We start from the raw sequence: 20,662 nt of genomic DNA, 5'->3' as shown, positions 1-20,662 counted from the left end.
TGCGAGGTATGACTTCTGCAGAGGAATAACAGTCAGTGTCTATGCCCAGGCAGTATTCCAGAGAGGCCACAGAGATGGTTTGGGTAGGCTCCAGGACTCAGGGAAGGTTATGAGATCATGGGACCCAAACCATGGGACCCTGGTGAGTGTCCAGCAATGGGAGCTCTACTAGGGCTGTGAAAACATTAAGAACTATTATTATTTGCATGCTGTGATTTCTGGAGGCCCCAGTATGCACTTATAATTTGCACTATTTGTGCAAATTCTAAAATGGAACATTTGCTATGTATAGAACTGGTGCCTGCCCTGCCCAGATAAGGTTATAAGCCTTCAGACGTCTGGATTTGTTCTTTTATTAGGGGATATGGAAAGGGAAATCTTGATTGTTTTTCCCAAGTCCACCCTCTTTAAAAAGTGGGGACAATTAGACATTTCCCACTAGCAAAGTCTGGAAGAAAATAACATTGAGAATGACTTTTTTTCTTCTTTTTTTCTCATTGTTTTTTGTAGATTGTGTTCATGCTGCTAGGTTAAATTTGGATACAGGGATGAAATACTGGCCCCACGGAAGTCAATGGAAAAACCCTCATTGACGTCCGTGGAGCCAGGATTACACCTAGAGTCTGAAGTTATAGGGAACAGGCTTATAACATTACATTGATTTTGCAGTGTCACTGATCTAAGAAAACTACCATTCTTGGTGTCATTATATGCACGAGACTACTTCAGAGCTCTTCAGTGGCTACTGTCACTTCACTAAGTTAAACGAATAATTAAGAATGAGTATAAATCATAAGCTAACTAGCTCCCTTCACCAATATGCACCTTCAATTCTCCTCTACAAAGTGGGGAACAAGCACACTGTAGGAGTCAGTGATGTAACCTGTTGAAGTAACTTCTCAAAAAGTCCTTAGTGAGGCCTCAACAAGTAAAATGCAGTTTCAAAACAATCTTTATTCTGTTTGAAGACCTAGTACAATTTTTAAAGCAACTTAAAAACAAGACACAGCTCCATCAAATCTATAGCTTGAACAAAATTTCAAGGAGGCACATTTTTATTATTGCCTTGTAAAGGCAATTTACAACCCATCCTACCTTCCATCTCCTCCAAGACCATTTTTTTAAACAAAGTAATTTTAATGTTTTAAAGACATTTAACAGAACAGAGTTTTATTTTTTTAAAACAAGAATACAAAAAATAGCAGCATCTTGGGCAGCTAATGCAGTCTCATAGGGACAAGTGCAATGTAACTATCAGCTCACAGACCAGTCCAGTTTAGCCTTCTATGATAGTAATATTTCATTTTCTTTTTTGTACAGAATGTTGCATTTTGGAACCTTGTCCCATGGGAGGCATTGTGCGTTGAGCTGCCCATTTCTAAAGTGACCCTGAAGAAAAAATAATATCAGGACTCACTTTCCCAACTGAATACCATGCATAGCAAAAGCACTGTGTTATAACCGGCAGAAGTTTTCCCAATTAGAAGCATCAGAAGGATTTCCCAAGCATTATAGTTCATTGCCAATTACAAGACAAAGCCACTCCTTTTCTACAGAACAGCTGGCATTAAACAGAAGATTTGGCTTTACAGATTTTTTGATAGATAAGTGAACCATCCAGATGAGTTGTTTTTAAAAACAGAACTACACAATCTTCTCACTTTATTTGGAAACAACTTTCACCAAAAAAGGGGTGTGTGTTTGTTTTTAAACAAAGAAATGAGTGACAGCATGTGTTTTGATTGAGCAAAAGGACTGTGTTTGGTGTAAGATGCACCTAGATTATGATCCATTCACACACACCCCCCCCCTCCGGTCCCCAAATCCAAGCTTCAGTTTAAAGAAACAATAATTTGCTTTCTCTCACTTTTCTTGTGGTCACATGTACATCTACCTTTCAGCAGCCTTGTAAAAAGTACTGCGGCAGCTCAGAGATTTAAGTATTCAAAAACTTTAATCATATTAGATGGAAAAATTACCGCTGAAATGACATTAGAAGGACCATGTTTCTTCAGTTATATCAACATACCTTTGTTTCATATGAAGTTTGAGTTTCCAGGTATAGTAAAGCTGGTTTAGTTCAACCAAAGTGAGTGGATCATACAATATATAAAGGGCATAAAACTCAGCAATCAAAAAAGGTGTTTGGCAAAGCTGCAGGACTGTACAACTCACTTTGCAGAGAGCCCACACATGGCCTAGGCACCACATCAAACCAACTAAAGCCCTATTTTGAGGGTTTAAATGACCCTTAAGTAGTGCATGGACCTTGTCCAGGCTAAATTTCAACTTAAGATGCCTTAATGAAAAAATCTTCTCAGCTTTGTGCTTGTTTGTCCTTGTTTGTGCAAGAGAAGTCAGGGGCCTGATTCTCACATATACTAGTTTTTCTCCACTGTAAGCACAGATCCTCAGGTGGTGTAAATCGGCCTAGCACCACTTAAAGCAATGGAGCAACCCAATGTATCCCAGCTGAGAACTGGGCCCACTGACTTCTGTGGACGTGAGAGGAAAGTCAGGTCCCAAATGTCTGTCTACTACATCCTTTGCTGAAAAGTTTTAAGTGACACATCAATCCAGGCTATATACATTTTGCCTAAAGAAAATAAATGTAATACTTTTCCTCCAACATCTTTAATATTTTTAATTTTTGTTTTATCCTTAGAAGGATATGTTGACATACCACGAAGGTTGCTTAATTGCTGAAAACTGGATGGATTTGAATTTCAAGCTCTGTTGAATGACATTACAAGCAGAATAAATGGTAAAGTCAAGGAAAGGCATTAGAAAAAACAAATTCAGATGGTCTCTGAGAAGTCTGCCTGGGAAGGAGAGATGAACTGTAGGCTTGTATAACTGGAAAAAAGTTCAGTTTGATTTTGAAATTGTAATTGTCCTGAGACATTAATGATGGTTGAGCTTTGCTCCCTGATATGTGAAAGATTAGGTTCTGGTAAGATAAAATACATTCCACAGAAAAGCAAAGTCAACAGGCTAAAAAACCAAAACCAAAATAAAAACAAAAATCTCACAGCATCAGAAATGAAGAGGTAATGTAGAAATAAACCACAGGTGACAAACTAATTGCCTAACAGTATTTCTAAAAGGTACAGATTTCTAAATAAGTACTTAATACTTCCTTTTAAGAGATGTACATTTTTGAAAGGTGGCAATAATCAGAGAATTCAATGGGATTTATTCCTTCCATTGTGCATGCGACTAACTCCCTTTAACAATAAAAGGTGTTCCACTTGTAGGTCAAAGGAAAAACAAATTCATATCTTCACCTGGACTAAAAATCTTCAAGAGTCCTCTCAGACATCACTACCCTATTAATCTGTAAAACGTGAAGCAGCAGCATGAATTTTTCCAATGTTGTGAGTGGATAACCATGTCAGAAACCCACAGTGAATAACCCTTTACAATTTTGGTAAGTGGGACACTGACATCCTTTGTTTCTTTAACTAACAGAAATCCTGTAACTCTCTGGTACCTAAAATTTATTCTTTTAGATGACATTACCTTTCAGCAAATAAGTTTGTGAAAAACATCAAAAGTTTGTTATGGAAATCCTAATGTTAAAAAACCAAGGGTTTCTCATCTGAATTAACCCTGTCTTGTACCCTATTGTTCAGAACAAACTTGGGAGTCTTTTTCTAGTAATACAAAAAACAAACACATTTTAGAGAAACTTCTTCCCTCATATGAAATGAAAGGTAGCTTGGCATGCTGACAAAAAGTCTACTATGGTAGGTCAAGATGCTGGATTTGCTTTTTACGATGGATTTACTATGTGGATGGAGCTTGAAATCCAAACGGACTGCTCTAGTATCCAGGGTTTCATTTGTTCTTCTGCAGTAATGCTCAGGAGGGGGTGTACATTTTTTCCCCTTCCAAATACAAAGACAATCGGGACAGATGTTCAAAATGCGCCAAGAAGCAAATACAGCATGGTACCATATTCTAAAGATATCCTTGAAACAATATTTTTAGACTCAGTGATACTTTGTAATGCTCATATATTTTTATTGAATAAAGCAGCTTTGAAGCTTATCAGGCACGGCCCAACAAAATATTTAGTCCGGGGGGGGGGGAGAAAGGAACTTTTTAACCTTCTATACAAGGAAACCTGTAAACTATTCATAGTTTTAATTCTGAAGCCAATTTTTACTGGCATCCTGTACATTTCTTAAAAACAAAACAAAACAAAACAAAACCCGAACAACAAAATGAATATTAACAAAAAATAATACTCAGGAAAAACATTTTTCAGGCAACAAAAAAACAGGAAAAAAAGCTTATCCTGTAGGTATACTTGAAAAAGAAATACAACCAAAAGAAAATTCAGTATTGCATAGCACTGTCTAAGGATTCAGCTTTCAGCAAACAGAAAAGAGAAACTAGAAGCAGTTTGGTATTGATAGTTTCCATTGATGATAGTTAGTCATCCACTATGTACATTTTTATATACCATATGCCATTGAAAGTCCCATTCTCTTCAGTCTTAAATATGTTCTTAACACGAGATTTTAAACGTCTAAACAAAACACTTCCTGGCACTTTGCTATTACATCATTTCCTCTGAACAACATACTGTAACCGAAGTCTTTTTAAAGTGTCCCTTATAAGTGAAAGTGCCATTCTGCTACATATCATTCATCAGGAAACGAAAATCCACAATGCTCTGTGCCTGGATCCACTGAGTACAGCAACACCAAATCTGAACCTCGCCATGACCGAGAAATTCCATAAACAGAATTACACAGACCTGTTGCCCCTGGGGTCTGCAGAATCCCACATTCTAGCTGGTAAAGCTTCAAAGAGATCGTAAACAAGCACCATGGTTAAAGGCCTCTGTGTTCCTGCAGGGAGATAGGTATAGCATTTCCCTCTCTTGTGTTTTTCTTTTCTCAATAAAAAAGCACTTTAGATTAGAAACATACATTCACAGCTTAATACTGTGATCTCTCCCACTGCAGTTGTCAAGAAAGCTCTAGTCCCATCTGAAGACAGACAACTTTGATACTGCAGCTGAAATTCACAAATCAGGCTGAAAGGAACCATCTCTCTCCAGAGGCCTCAGTGTTGTTAATTTTTTTGTTTTAAAACTGAGTATTAAGGTCTTCATCGCCTCTGCTGTGTATATACTGGATAGGCTAATGTGACATTGAGAGAGTCATTGTGCTGCACGAGTGATGTGTGTTGGTAATGTAGCACCAGTTCTTTAAGAGAGCTGTACAAGTTATATGGCTCTGCAAATCCATACCCAGTAGGGGTTTTGTTTATGACACAGTGCTTTACTTCTCCATCCACCCTAAAGGGAAAAAAATAGAAAGGTTTTTAATTTGTCAAGAAAGCAAAGTTTACGTGTTAAAGAACAGGCTAGGGAATAGCGAATTGACAGTAAATATATAAATGTTGGTAAATATACAAAATGACAGTATTCTACATTGGAATAATTCCATACATCTTACATCTAACTAGAATTCTCAGGGTGTCATGCTTTACACACTGTTTGGGTAGGCAGAAGGTACAAAGAACTTAGTGGATCAGCAGCCAGTAGTTCTATGCTGTCATTCTCCCCCTTCACTCTAAGGTCCGTCTGTGGGAACTTCCCAGGGTTGAACTTTGCAGGACGCAGAGGAGCAGTGATGAGAGTAGATGATCCTGACAGCCCAGTCCCAAGCCTGCTGAAGTCACTGAGATCAGGCCCTAACAGGATTTCTTGCTCATCACCCAGATAAACTTACTAGCAACAATTTTTTTTAACCTCATTGTCACCTCTATGCTTTTACAACCAAAGCAAAAAATCAGGATACATACACCACAGAGCAGGCATAGCAACCCTGTTTGCTGCTCTCCCGAACAAGGAATGTTCCATCCCGTTTTCCCCGCAGCAGATTTTCAGCTTGGCTTCTGTTGATATTTCCCACATTCCACGTTCGCTCATCATGATGGGGCAAATCCTCATCATCTTCAACCATAGAGTATTGGCTGTACAAATATGAAAAGGATAATCACAGAAATGTAGAGCTTGTCAGGACCTCGAGAAGTCATCAAGTCCAGCCCTCAAACACAGCCTTTGCAAGGGCTTGTCCAAGGTTTTTTGAACCTGGGATCTCTCTCTCACCCCAAGCAAGAATCATATGCCTATACCAGCAAGCCACATTCAGTAATGTCACAGAGAAGAAACTAGGTACAGGCAGCAAGACTTGAAAAAACCCACTAGTAGGAAGGTGAGTACAGGGGCCCAAGCCATATAATTCTTCTGACTTTAAGTTTTCATGTAAAAATAAAAATGTTATTTCTAGCATTACTGTGCAGATACCCTTATAAGTATGAAAGAAATATAAATGGAGGCAGTGTTATCTTCCTGAGTCTTCAGAGAGTGCTTCTGCTGCTGCTCCTAATTTTGGCAAGCAACAGACCCAGCAAACTGAACAGCACCTTAGGTCAGTTTCATTGCTGATGGTCAGAACTCTGTGGTCAGCAGTGAAATTGTCAGGAATCAGTTCAATTTCATGCTGCTGTTTGGGAAAGTTATGTGCAACAGCAGAGAGGGGCAAGTGAATTATTCATTTTGGGAAAGAGACCCAAAAAAATAAAAGGTCTGGAAAGGGCAGCATAATAGACTTCTCTCTCCTCTCTGCTGCAAACGGGGGGTTCTAAGAAAGGTACAGAATAGAGGCTCTTCCCTCCCCATGCCTTTCCGCAATTAGGATACAGAAAGCTTTTCTCTCTTCCATCAGCCACATAGGATGGAATTTCATAGTTATTCAGACTACTGTAGCTAGATAAAGCCTCCAACCAGGGTTAAAGGACAGCACCTCGACAGTAAACAAGCAGCTGGAGACTGTGAAGAAGTGGAATAACGCTCCCTCCGCACACCAAGGTATGGCTGCTAGCCTGCACTGATGGGACCCTCCAAATTTGTCCATCGGTATACTTTTGGCTAGTAGATTTAGACCTCTGGCTAGTAGGTGTCTGGTCAGTTTTTCAAGCACTGAGTAAATACGGCTTCTCATTCATCCCCAATTCCTTGATTCTAGTTAGCCTCAATCTGTGCTACAAACATCAGTGTCCACTGTTGGAATTCAGTTTCTTTGGAAGATTCTGGTTTCTCTCACTAATGAACACCATCTACCTTCCTTATCCTGTCACACCCCATTGCCCTTATTTGTATTTCTACCGCTTTAACTCCAGCTATCTCCTAGACAAGGATCCCAGTTGTCTGTTTATTCTCATTTTCAGTGTTTATTTTGGCTATATTATTACTTCAGAAAACAATCTGAATGGTGTCAGCATAAATTTGAGCAGAAATCAGATGGCTCATTAGCAAGGAAAGACAAAATAAATAAAAGCTATTTTTTCAATGTTTCATTTCATATTTGGATCCTATGTTCCCAAACTGTGGCCTTGTCTGCACTAGCCTTATTTTGGAGCAATCTCCAATTGGCTCTAGCGTTAAGAAGAAAATCACAGAGCCATAGGATTAGAAGGAACTGCACAGGTCATCTAGTCTAATCCCCCTGCCAAGATGCAGGACTAGTTGTGTCTAAATCATCTAAGACAGGTGGCTATCCAGCCTCTTCTTGAAAACCTCCAGTGACGTAGCTTCCACGACTTCCCTAGGCAGCTTGTACTATTGTACTACTGTTCTTACAGTTAGGAAGTATTTCCTGAGATTTAATCTAAATCTGCTATGCTGTAGTTTGAGCCCATTGCCTCTTGTCCTGCCCCCTGTGACAAGAGGGCAAATTTTTTCTCCATCCTTTTTTATGGTAGCCTTTCAAGTATTTGAAGACCTCTATCATATCCCCCCCTTAATCTTTTCCAAACTAAACATACCCAGTTCCTTCAGCCTTTGCCCATATGGCTTGCATTCCATCCCTTTGATCATCTTTGTCGCTTGCCTCTTGATCCTTTCCAGTTTCTCTACATCCCTTCTTTATAGCAGTGACCAAAATTGAACACAGTACTCCAACTGAGGCCTAACCAGCGCTAAGTAGAGTGGCACAATCACCTCTAGTGATTTGTAGCACCTTATTGTCTTTGTTGAATTTCATTTTGTTGTCTATAGTCCAGTTCTCCAATTTATCAAGATCCCTCTGAATTTTAGTTCTGTTCTCTAAAGTGTTTGCGGGCCCCGCTCCCTCACCTTAGTGTCATCTGCAAATCTGATCAGTATGACTCTCTAGTCCTACATCCAGGTCATTAATAAAGATGTTAAATAACACCCAGAACAGATTCCTGTGGAAACCCACTTGAGATCTCCTTTCAATCTGACATCACTCCATTCATAGTTACTTTTTGTGGTTGTTTAACTAATTATGTATCTGCACTTTGGTGCAGAATTCTTGTCATAACAATGATGGGAGGGCTAATGGAGACTGGCTGCCTACATTTTTACCACCTTATCTTCTACCTGTGCTCTGAAAGGTTAAACAACATGGTTGTAAAAATGCCTGTGCCCTGTCTATCCAATACTTCCACGACTGCCAATCCCAGTGGAGCTGCACCAGTTCTATAGCAATAGAAGACAACTAAGAAAAGCCAAACCACTATTTTAGACAAAGCTAGAGTGGAACCATAGAAAAACACATCACTGACCATGCTGCAGCTACCTCTGACCAAGAAAGGAAGTGTAGAAGGCAAGGACAGGAAGCAACACAGGGTGATAATGTTAAACAGGATATGAATTCCACTGACACCTCTTCTGAAATTCAGGTTTTACTTTTTTTACACTATTGATTCATGAAGTTACTCTTTGATTCATGAAGTTTCTGTTGGTTAGATTTGGTTTTAAAGGGAAACTAGAATCCATCACTATAGTCACCTCACCTAGCCTGGAATACTTGACAGTTACATGATCAACACTTTTCACCCATGATCTGTGTGTGGTGATGGTCCAGTGGCCAAAGCAAGTTAAAAACCTGTATCCAACTCATTTGCTTTAATGACAGAACAATATCTGCCTCTACTCAGACAAGTCATAAACTGGAATATAAAGGCAGAGCAGATCCACGCTCTGGATCATGTCCATCTCTGGTGATGGTTGATACTAACCACCACCAATACTTTGCGCTTGTAGAGAGCCTGTCATCAGAATTTCTCAGAGTGTTTTATAAATATTAATTCAGCTACATAATACCCCTCTGAGGAATGTATATCCTATGATCCCCATTTTACAGACAGGAGCAGCAAGGTTAGAGTTTTAAGTTCAAGTCTTTCAAGAGGTCAGTGATGGAGTCAAGAGCCGAACCCAGAATCCTAGATTCCAATTCCTCATTATAGTCACCTGACCATATACCTCTCTTAGGTATTCATAGAGGAGCAAAGGATAAGACTGGTGCCCTTGCTAATATTCTCAGTAAAACAGGTTGTCAGGTCCAAACCAGTATCAGCTATGCTCAGATGTGCTGTGCCTGAGAGTCTTCCTACAGTCACTGAACTAAACATGCTTAAACTCATTAGTGTGTAGCATTATTTGATTTCAGGAGTATTCAATTCCTTAAATACTTACTCTTCTGTATTTTCATTGCCCAGCCATTCATTCAACTTCTTTTGCCGAACACCTTTTTGAGTCAACCACCTGGAAAATAATTAAAAACAGGTTTATATATATTTTTAATCGGCAAAAGTTGGACATTATGGGAAAACTAAATTCTTTGTAATTCATATATGTACTTACATCAAGTACTGGTCTCTTGTCTTTCTCAATTGTATAAGGTCTGGTTTAATGCTGTTCATACGTTTGTCAATCTCTCTATATTCAGCCGCTTGCTTCTTTAAATCCTCTTCTAGTCTACGTCTGCTGTCCACAATTTCACTTATTCGAGACTTCAACTTCTCATAGTTGTGCATTATTCTGAAAAGAAGAATTAGGTTTGTTATACTTTGTTAGATCCTGGTACATAATCCAGGTTTCCTATTTTCACTTGTAAACATCTAAGAGAAGATTTATTTTTCAAGATTCAGTTGCAAAATTTGTAAGCTGTCACCCACTGCATTTCAGATTTATTTCGTTGACGTACCTTCTCATGTATGGACTTTGTATTTTTTTACTTTGTCTAAATCACACACATTTTAAACAGATAAGCACTGGTACCAACCTTTGTATTTCTTTTTCATTTCCTTCCCGTTTAAACTTTTCAATATACTCTTTGCTGTATCTTTCTTGTGTCTGGCACTGCTCTTCAAATATTTTTATTGTTTCATTAAATGCTTCAATAGCCGTTCTTTTCATTTGAATTTCCTGTAAATAAAGTAATCATCATTATAGACCCTATAAAACTGAAGGGATGATTTACTGGCCTATATCTCTGGAAAGGTTTAAGTTATTTTGTAGCAAAATGATTGTACTTTAATATCCCTGAAGCAACATGTGAGTCATCTGTAGACCTTTACAATATATGAAAAGCGAGCCGTGTACAACTTGCTACAATGATGCTGCTTTCCAAGAAAGGCAATGACCATAGGTAGAATTATCTACTACATTTGTTTTATATATTAGTTTTATTTTTACAATTGGAGCCTTTCGAAACTGTCCTCACTTTACCCTTTGTACCCCTACAGGTATAGTTGGGACTCTTGAAATACTAAGCTGATCTGAGTGATTACTTGGCGTTTCACCCACATCTCCAGTATCTTTCAAAATTCCTATCTTTTAGGTATGTTTTTTGCAGGTTCCAGAAGGCACAGTATTCATTCTGCAACTATAAAACAGTGCCACTTCCCTGGCATTCCCAGGCTCTGCTAATTACTGGTAAATATGAGAGAGGTGGGTTGCTATTCATTCCTGCACTGTGTCTAGTTGTCATACCCACGTGCCATACATTTTGTACATGATACCTTTCTCTCGAGAGAAATTCTAAGGCATTGTAGTTTGAATTTGTGCCTTCAAGGCATGGGGATCCAGACCCTACAAATGGTCAATATGCAGAGCTGCTGCCAAGCCAAGAGGAGGGTACCAACCCATGGTTATAGAATCATAGAATATCAGGGTTGGAATGGACCCCAGAAGGTCATCTAGTCCAACCCCCTGCTCAAAGCAGGACCAATTCCCAGTTAAATCATCCCAGCCAGGGCTTTGTCAAGCCTGACCTTAAAAACCTCTAAGGAAGGAGATTCAACCACCTCCCTAGGTAACGCATTCCAGTGTTTCACCACCCTCTTAGTGAAAAAGTTTTTCCTAATATCCAATCTAAACCTCCCCCACTGCAACTTGAGACCATTACTCCTCGTTCTGTCATCTGCTACCATTGAGAACAGTCTAGAGCCATCCTCTTTGGAACCCCCTTTCAGGTAGTTGAAAGCAGCTATCAAATCCCCCCTCATTCTTCTCTTCTGCAGGCTAAACAATCCCAGCTCCCTCAGCCTCTCCTCATAACTCATGTGTTCCAGTCCCCTAATCATTTTTGTTGCCCTTCGCTGGACTCTCTCCAATTTATCCACATCCTTCTTGAAGTGTGGGGCCCAAAACTGGACACAGTACTCCAGATGAGGCCTCACCAATGTCGAATAGAGGGGAATGATCACGTCCCTCGATCTGCTCGCTATGCCCCTACTTATACATCCCAAAATGCCATTGGCCTTCTTGGCAACAAGGGCACACTGCTGACTCATATCCAGCTTCTCGTCCACTGTCACCCCTAGGTCCTTTTCCGCAGAACTGCTGCCTAGCCATTCGGTCCCTAGTCTGTAGCTGTGCATTGGGTTCTTCCGTCCTAAGTGCAGGACCCTGCACTTATCCTTATTGAACCTCATCAGATTTCTTTTGGCCCAATCCTCCAATTTGTCTAGGTCCTTCTGTATCCTATCCCTCCCCTCCAGCGTATCTACCACTCCTCCCAGTTTAGTATCATCCGCAAATTTGCTGAGAGTGCAATCCACACCATCCTCCGGATCATTTATGAAGATATTGAACAAAACCGGCCCCAGGACTGATTTTGTTCAATATCAATAGTGCGCAGTGGGTAACAGTGCGCAGACATGAGTAAATGATTCCAACTTACTGAACTATCACATCAAGCAACTTTTGTCTTTTAAAAGAAGAAAAGAAAAAAGTACCTCAAAGTTAACATTAGCAATTTATGTCAATGTCCTTCTAAAACCAAATAAGAAGTCCTGCACTCTACAAGTCCTGCTTCAAAGATAACTCACCTGAGATGTTCTGGTGTAATCTTCATAGAGTCTGTCATATTCTCGACTCTTTTCTTGGAACTGAGTGTTATATTCATGTAATTTCTTTCCCACTGCTTCAATACTGTCCTCTTTCACAACTTGATCCTGGGAGGATAAGCAGAAGGAAATATATCCAGTAAAGGAACAGTTACACAGTACAAATTTCATAATAAAATTGGTTAAGAAAAAAGTGACCATTAGAAAGAAATACACTATAACTTGACATTTCTCTCACAATATGGAGAAGAGATGTACTGAATGCATATAATATGCACATTTGAAATGAAATTAAGCACAAAAGACAATTTTGCACTGCCAGCACATAGCATTATGCTGAAAATTATATATTTCATCATTAAAATTGTCATATTTAACCTGGTAAGTTTATTTCTTAATAAACTATGTAGAGTATTTAAAGTTTGTATTGTTTGATGTACAATTTGTAGAGTTGCTTTTTTTTTTTTTTTAAGTCTTAGATCCAGTTTATTCGTATCTCAAATATTAACTGAAGAGAGTTTCTCCATATTAAATGGCTCTACACGCTAATAACTTTTCTGTACATAAACAGAATAAAAAATATTACCTGCTGGTACTTGGATACTGGATAAAGTAATTTTACATCCAGTTTCGGATTATACTGGGCTAGAGATTCATTCCGGTAGTGGTTTATTAGCTCAACCACAGAGTTGAAAGTTAATGGGTCTGAAAAGCCGTACTTCCCATCTCGGTGAAATATTTTGATTAATTTGTTATTTCCTCCTTTCCTGTAAATATAGTTTGGAAAACAGTCAGCCATATTTCGGATGCTCTTGCCAAAAGAAAGTAGCATTTTTAAATGCAGCTCTGTAAGAATATATTCCAATATCAGAATCTAGCTGAGTATTTTACCTTAGTGTAAGCGTGTAGTCTCCATGCATTTTGGTAGAAGCATCTCGTACCAAAAAGGTACCATCAGCAGTGTCACGAAGCTTCTCATTTACTTCTTCCCTAAAATGAAAGCAAAAGTAAACAATGACTACCTCTTACTAATTTCCTCACTGTAATCTATCATTTCTCCCTCTATCTTTCTTAAAACAGAAATACATCTTTGCTTTTTTCATCAGCCTTCTCTATCTCCTTAAGAACATTACATTTATTTCATAGTTCTACTGGTGAACAAATGGAATATAAAAATGCTGTATCCAATACCCTCCCACTGCTGGAACAGATTTATATTTCTGCAAAGTTCTTCCTACTTGTTCATACAAGCCCGCACAATTGGAGCATCCAGTGACACTCTACTACTGTATCTATATATAGTAAGGTCAAAAATGTTGCTTATACACAGCATTTTTTAGTCTGGTTTATTAACACAACAGTATTGTGCCTCAGAGTTATGGTCTTGGATGCTAGAAGGAGGAAAAATGATGGTTATCAGTGTTGTCCTTTCATGCTAGTGTTTCATATAGAGGTCTTAAAATAATAGAACAACTTACAAAGAATTATATTTTTGGACATACGGCATCCTAACTGACTGTCAGTCACTTTTTAGTCATCTTTGCAACAAAACCATCTATGGTATGTTTGTGTTGGAAAATGTTCTGAAAATGGTTCTTAATACAACAATCATTCTTCTGTAGTTAAGTAGAAAACAAAAGAGAATATAGCAAATACATACATGCCTTTTGCTGACTTACCTTGAGATATCTCCCCAATACCATTCAGCATCTTGTAAAGACATGTTGTTATTCATACCGTTGTTAATTACAGTATTAGGTTTCGGTGGCTTAGGAGGCAGTGCTGCAGAGGAGGGGGAAAAAAGTTATTTGTAGCCCGGCTGCAAATTAAATAGTACATACCTCAAAATCCTAATTTGTGCTATGATTTACAACAATCATTATGTCAAAAGAAAGCTAAAATGATTGCAAAACACAGGTTTCTGTTATTGGCAATCTTTGAAAGATACCAAGTAAATCAAGATATTTTACTGGCAACAAACTTAATTACTCCATAAGGATGTACTACACCAAAAGATGTATGTTAGTTACTGAAGAATACATTTCAAGCAAAACACAACCAAAAAAGGCATTTTGTGGCAAAAATGTTTAAACTAAAGTTTTTCACCTTTGTCTGCCTCCTACAACAAATATCCATCCTGCGATCATTACGAACAACAAAACATGTCAAGTTTCATTTTTATTTTTCCTCCCATTTAATTATCCAAGAGGAATTTTGCAACTTTCTAGTACAAGCGCCGCTGTGGGTAATAAAAGCAGCAAAACCACAGCAATACTGTATGTTTTAGGAAGAGGAATTGAGTTTCTCTGATCCTCAGCATTTTGTACAATGATCTGCTAAAAACCCCTTTAAGGAACCCACCTGTCACCCAAATATCCGTAGTGTTAATCTTAGTATTTGACAGGATAAACTGTGTTCCAAATGGCAAGTCTGATTAAAAACCACATCCCCTTTTCTCAATGTCAAAGCTGCATACGTACACCACTGGGTGCCAAAAAAGATACTGCAGCATTTCTGTCTTACTAGCTAGGAGGACAACATTGGAATCAGGGTTAAAAAGGAAACAAGGTTTTAAGTTCTATAGTAAATTTTACATAGTTTATGTATATGATTGTATAATATGCTTGACTGCAAAAGACAATGTTTTTATAATAATAAAGAGAGCGTCAGGATAGTATAACAATTCCACTATCAAATGACTAACAGATACAAAGTGAGGAATTAATTTGTTAGATTTTAAAATGTTTTCCCCGAGACAATCCTGCATACTGATGTGTAATCACTGTACCAGGAAATACAAGTGTTTTTATAGGATCTCGTCAGTCATAATGTAGAGCAGAAATAGCAAAAATAAAAATAAAAATGATGCAACATTTTTAGTATACACTAAAACAGAACTAAGACTACATATGAGAGAATAAAATCAAAATTGAAACACCTGAATTCAATTCAATTCCAATTAAAGAAGAAAAAAGGTATTTACTACAGGCTATGATTCTAATTGCTACTTCTATGCATTAAAACCACAATTTAATTCCAAGTTATGAAAAAAATCATTTGCATCAATGACAAAGGAAGTAAATCCTAAACATCTAATGAGATTTTGCAGCAGCTATCATAAAGACCAAAATGAACTAGTCTTTCACAATAAGACTGCAGTATTATTACCTGGTGGATCCATTTCTATGTAAAACATCAAGTCTGTGCCACAATTTATATCTGTCCTGGGATATTCTATATCCAGTTCTTCCATATTCCAAACAGTGTTGTACATTTGTATGAGTTTCACTGAGTAAAGCTCAGTTATAAGAAAAAAGAATCAGGCTCTCTTTGTCATGGTGTCTTGGAATTCATTTTAAAACCTATAAGGGGCTGCACTGTAACCTATTACATCATCATCCTCAGCCAATCGTGTCAAAATAATGTCACCAGACCACTCCTGTTTCATCATTTTGTTCTACACTAATCTTAAAACAATTTCAGTTTCAGAAAGACTCTACATTTAAACAGAATTGCAATATATGAATGATGTTATACACAAACAGACTGACTATGTTCTCCTTATGCTGACTTCTCCATTTTATTTTTCTGACTCTTTGCAGCATGGTACATTCCACTGCTGGCAGGTTGACAAAGGCTGATATGCTGCAGCACGTAGCTTTTTTTTTTTTTTTTTTTTTAAATACATATAGTGGATCTGTGTTTACAGATAGGTAGGTAACTTCTCAGTTTCAGTAGCCCATTCAGTTACCTAAAGATGACCATTCAAGATCCTTTTAGGCCTTTTGTACCTACTTTACATATTTCAAAAAAAAAAAAGGGTGGGGGAGGGGGGAATATGCACTCCAAATATGTAATGAACAGAAATTGTATTTCTATACTGTGCCGAGTTTTAAACTTTTAAATGGTCACAATGCCCTGATACGTTTTGTATCATACCAAGTGCCTTATTTCCTTATCATTTTGTAGTGCAATACAACTGTTAAACATTTTCACTTTAATTTTGAAAGCTAGAAATAAAATATTGCAATCTTATGCTAAAGATGTTAATGAGGTTTTTTTTTAAACCAGGGCAGTGAACCAAAATAAGCAAAATCTCAAAAAATGACTCTTCTGAACATACAGAGCCTGTCTGTCAGAATAATGATATAGTTTGCCTTTTCCCATTGTTTCTCTGCCCTGCTCCTATCATTTACCATGCTAGTTATTTTCTGAAAGCAGGAGCCATTGTCATTTTCTTCTTTATATATCTGACTTTATATCAACAAAAGCCTCCTGCTATTGAAAAATATTTCTTCTCAACCGTACTGAATATGAAAAAAGATTTTTTGAATATTACTCTTTGAGCCTCCTCTAAAGAATACTATTAACGCAGCAGTAGGCTACTATGCATAGCACTTATGAATACTTTAATAGTCACTATCCTCTATCTAGGCAGAAAACTAGATACCAAAAATATAAGTAATTGAAGCAATTAGCAATACAGTCATCTTAAGAAATCTTTTTGACCACTGGATAGATAAAATCTGTACATACTACGCCAATACTTGTTACATACTTAAAAATGAACAAAATTATTTGCATCTCCTCAATATTGCATCCACATCCCAACCCAACTATCTCGTTGTAGTTTTATCCTTTTAGACAAGTACTAGCATGCAAGAAGATGGCTATAGTACCAACATCATCAATACTTGTACATGCTGGTTTGCCTGCACATGATCATGTTTAAGCTCCTTTTGAAGTAGCCTCCCTCTCTTCCCCATTTAGGTAGACAAGCACCAAAGATTTGTTCCATTTGCAAAGTGTAACAGGATACATAAGATGCTCCCAGACAAGTCCAAACATTGAACTTGAGGGGTTAGCCCACCTACTCCTCAAACAGTTGCAACAGTACATTACTTAAAGTAGGTTATGAGAGATTTCCTGCAAATAATATATTGCTACCTTTAGTCTAACAGGAGGTTAGTATGATTTTTATTTAAACTTCCATCAAAAACTGCTACCAGGAAAAAAAATGCTTCCCACCTTTTCTTACCATTGACCAAATTCTAGACAGCCACACTTGTAAAATCAGGTTACTGCTCAGCCCAAACTAGTCTAGCTTGCTGTGACACCATACGGCAAACCAGAACAGACAGGACACAGGTGATTTTCCACTGCCCCAGCTTAACCTGGATAGATATTGACTTTCACTCAGGCACGTTATGACTGGTGATCAATTATAATAAAGTATTGAAAATATATACACCCTATTTCTGTAAGGACTTGGGGGGGGGGAAACTGCATACACATTCAAAACCACTTACTTTGTAAATTATGCATCGCAAATGCTCACCCCAGTAATACTTGTATCCAACAACCTGAAAAGTTCAGATAGCAATCCTTTCAGATAGAAAAGTCTTTTAAAAAAATTCCTTTGTTAGGACACTTCTCTGAATGAATTAGGTGAACAGTTCTGAAAAGACTCTGTGCTTTCCAATTAACACTCCATAAAATCCACTTGTAAGACCTGTAACATGAAGTCAGAAAATCCAAGTCCCCTCTTCTATTCTAAACAAATTAAACTTCTGTATTGTGCATTGGGTATCCACACATTTCTGGTTCATAATTAAAAAGTGAACAGGATTGTAGTACTCAAAAAAAAAACCTCAGTAGCTTGCACAGCTCTCTCAGATAAAGATCTCAGTTTCATGATTAACTTGGGCAGGTTCAAATATTTGCTGAGCCAGGGATTTCAGATGGGGGAGGGGGGAGAGCCAGAGTCAAAGTAAAAGTTGTCATCAGCTAACAAATGGCCAATGCAGGAGTAACTTTCTCATTTCGCCAAGTAAATGAGAAGACCATTGTAAGTGGATTTAAAATAGTCTCCATAACAGGCTGCTCAATGCAGTATTAAAGTAACTGAGTGTCAAGAAAAGCACTATGAGCAGCCAAATACAGGAAGTGGCTGAGTTAGTTCAGAAAAAAATAGAATCAAAGGCTTCCTTGTAAAGTTCTGTACCTCTCAGAACAGCCCAGTGCAAAAGTAGCTTGTTTGCATGCCCCGCACCACCTCCCACATACTTACAGGACCACAACTACAGGTGTTGATTGAAGACCCTTAGAATGAAGTTCTAAACTGTTAGTCAGAACAACAGAGAGACAAGGTGGATGAGGTAATATCTTTTATTGGACCAAATTCTGTTGGTGAGAGAGAGAAGCTTTCAAGCTTACACAGACCCGAAGAAGACGCCTGAAAGCTGTGTAAGCTTGAAAGCTTGTCTCTCTCACCAACAGAAGTTGATCCAATAAAAGACATTACCTCAGCCACCTTGCCTCTCTAATATCCTGGGACCAAGAGGACTACAACAACACTGCATAGTCAGATTAATATCAATTTAACCACTAGACAGACACATGTCTATGTCCATGGTGGTTTCCAATACTGGATACATGTTCTCTTCATTACTTGGTGAGCCAAAGGTAGCTTCATGGGCATGTGGTACAGGAAGGTCACTCGGACAAATCAATCTTCCTCGTTTTAGTGTCAGAGTATGCATGCTTGATGAGGGAAGGAAGAGGGAATTAAAGGGTCAGTTTCCCCCTTCACTTACATGGCTTCACTCCTTTACCTTCAAGAGTGAAGACAGTTAAGTAACCACTTCAATTGTTACATGGAAGGAAATCAGGAGTAAGTGAAAGGAGAAACAGGCCTCCTAAAGGGATGGGGCTTAAGACTTCCTGTTTCCTTTACCAAGCCATAACTAGTATTTCTCCTAATTAGCTGTATTCCTTGGGATCCTCTGTGTTTGTCAAAAATGCTACTGCAAGGCCAACTCCTGTCCCCCAAAATAAAACTACACACATACGCACAAACTACACAGAAAAAAACCCCTATACATGACTTTTAGTTAATTTTCCAAATAAGTGGTTTCACCTACAACAATTTCTTGCTGTTGTTGTTTTTTTCCCTTTGCATACTAAAGGATTGCCATTTTTACTTGCCCTTTGAAGCAGTCTTGTCTGGAAAAGAACATGGCATATTTCACACTTGGATGGTAATCTGTCTTTCCGTACTAAATTATCAAACCGTGAGAGAACAGAAAAACCTAGCTTTTGGTAGTAACTGATATGCACTCTACTACAGGATTTAAAAAAAAATATCTAGCCAGTATGATTTACTAAACAGTGCTGTAGAAGGCTCATAGTTTTGGAGTCATCAGAGAAGTCCTGATCTTAGAGCTGGCACAGACTGTTCACCTGCTGGAGATGCCACTTTCCCTTTTCAAGGGGAGTGGGGTAGGGGGGGAGTACAGCATGCATCACACAACCTCCATCAACCATCCACAGTACACTATGGTATTGCCACAGGAGATCTGAGGGGGAGGAACAACAGCCAAACCAGCACTGTAATTAGCACACAAACAAGACACAACTGTTGAAATTTCACTGTGGAAAAGCAGTACCAAGTCCAATGTTTGTTTAGTCCAATGTTTGTCTAATGACCCATGCAAAAATGAATTCCCACTCATCCCCACACATGCGATTCAGGTGTGTGTGTCCACATGAATATATGAACACACATGCATTTGCGCACTATAGCTGCATCTGAGACTTTACTTATCTTTACAAGATACATCACCTCAACTGGTATGCACTTTTTGTCATCAAACCGATAGCTTTTACAACTGCTGAAAGATCAGATTTCATACTAATTCTTATTACATGATTGCTGCTACTTAAAGTGCTTTACATGCAAGACATACAATGTAAGAAGCAGGACTGAGAGCTGGGCATGGGGCTGAGTGGTGTACAGTTAATTGGTACATACTTGTTATAATACAATACATGTGGTTTTACCAATAATTACAAGGCGTTGAGAAACCTAAGCTCTACATAGTGTCAAAATTTAAACAGGACAACCTCGTGTTGCCCAGGCTGGAGATTAGTTAACAATGTATTTTGATTTCGTTAGATTAGGTGTAAACCGCATGATTTTTATTAGCTTAGAAGGGGAGCCCTCTGCTGGATGAAAAAGAGAATGTACAACAGCTATAATTGTGAAAAGTCAAAACAGTCTTAGCATAGGCCACAATATTCACAGGACTATTAACATTTAAAAAATAATGTTGAATTATGATAAACATTTAGACTAAATCTCTGACATTGCATGTAAAGTACTGACAACTGATAATAGTCTTACTTTTGTAGTGTGTTGTGATACAAAACAAAAATACAGTTATGAACTAGAGGGCAGATTCTGCACCAGTGAAATCAGTGGGAGCTTTGGTACTGATTTCAATGGGAACAGGAGTGAGCCATTATTTTCCTGCTCTGTTTATTACTCCACTAAACTCACCCGAAACAACTAGCATCAGTTACAGCTTCTGTATATGTCATAACATTTACGCTGGAAATCTCTCTAATGCATTTACAGCTATAAAAACAGAGAATTTGTCTTTCAGCTTTGCCATTGACATTTATGACCACCCCACCAACC

At 38.2% G+C, this 20,662-nt stretch overlaps 1 protein-coding gene across 4 annotated transcripts in view; it reads right to left on the bottom strand.

Annotated features, from left to right (window-relative positions):
- Nucleotides 1-934: 934 nt before the first annotated feature.
- The window catches only part of PIK3R1 (phosphoinositide-3-kinase regulatory subunit 1), a 78,519-nt gene continuing 58,791 nt past the window's right edge, over nucleotides 935-20,662 (bottom strand). For 3 of the 4 annotated variants that reach the window (XM_073344109.1, XM_073344110.1, XM_073344111.1), the window contains 9 exons: nucleotides 13,860-13,962; nucleotides 13,072-13,170; nucleotides 12,767-12,947; nucleotides 12,163-12,288; nucleotides 10,113-10,255; nucleotides 9,692-9,868; nucleotides 9,524-9,592; nucleotides 5,824-5,994; nucleotides 935-5,314 (listed from right to left, as the gene is read on the bottom strand). In XM_073344109.1, coding sequence (XP_073200210.1) covers nucleotides 5,125-5,314; nucleotides 5,824-5,994; nucleotides 9,524-9,592; nucleotides 9,692-9,868; nucleotides 10,113-10,255; nucleotides 12,163-12,288; nucleotides 12,767-12,947; nucleotides 13,072-13,170; nucleotides 13,860-13,962 — 1,259 coding nt within the window. In that variant the 3' untranslated portion in view covers nucleotides 935-5,124. Of the gene's footprint in view, nucleotides 5,315-5,823; nucleotides 5,995-9,523; nucleotides 9,593-9,691; nucleotides 9,869-10,112; nucleotides 10,256-12,162; nucleotides 12,289-12,766; nucleotides 12,948-13,071; nucleotides 13,171-13,859; nucleotides 13,963-15,348; nucleotides 15,862-20,662 lie in introns of those variants that run through there. The other variant, XM_073344112.2, reaches the window with a different exon arrangement.

The sequence above is a fragment of the Lepidochelys kempii genome, chromosome 5 (genome assembly GCF_965140285.1).
Source record: "Lepidochelys kempii isolate rLepKem1 chromosome 5, rLepKem1.hap1, whole genome shotgun sequence".
Lineage (NCBI taxonomy): Eukaryota > Metazoa > Chordata > Testudines > Cheloniidae > Lepidochelys > Lepidochelys kempii.
This window is presented reverse-complemented; position numbering and strand designations above follow the sequence as displayed.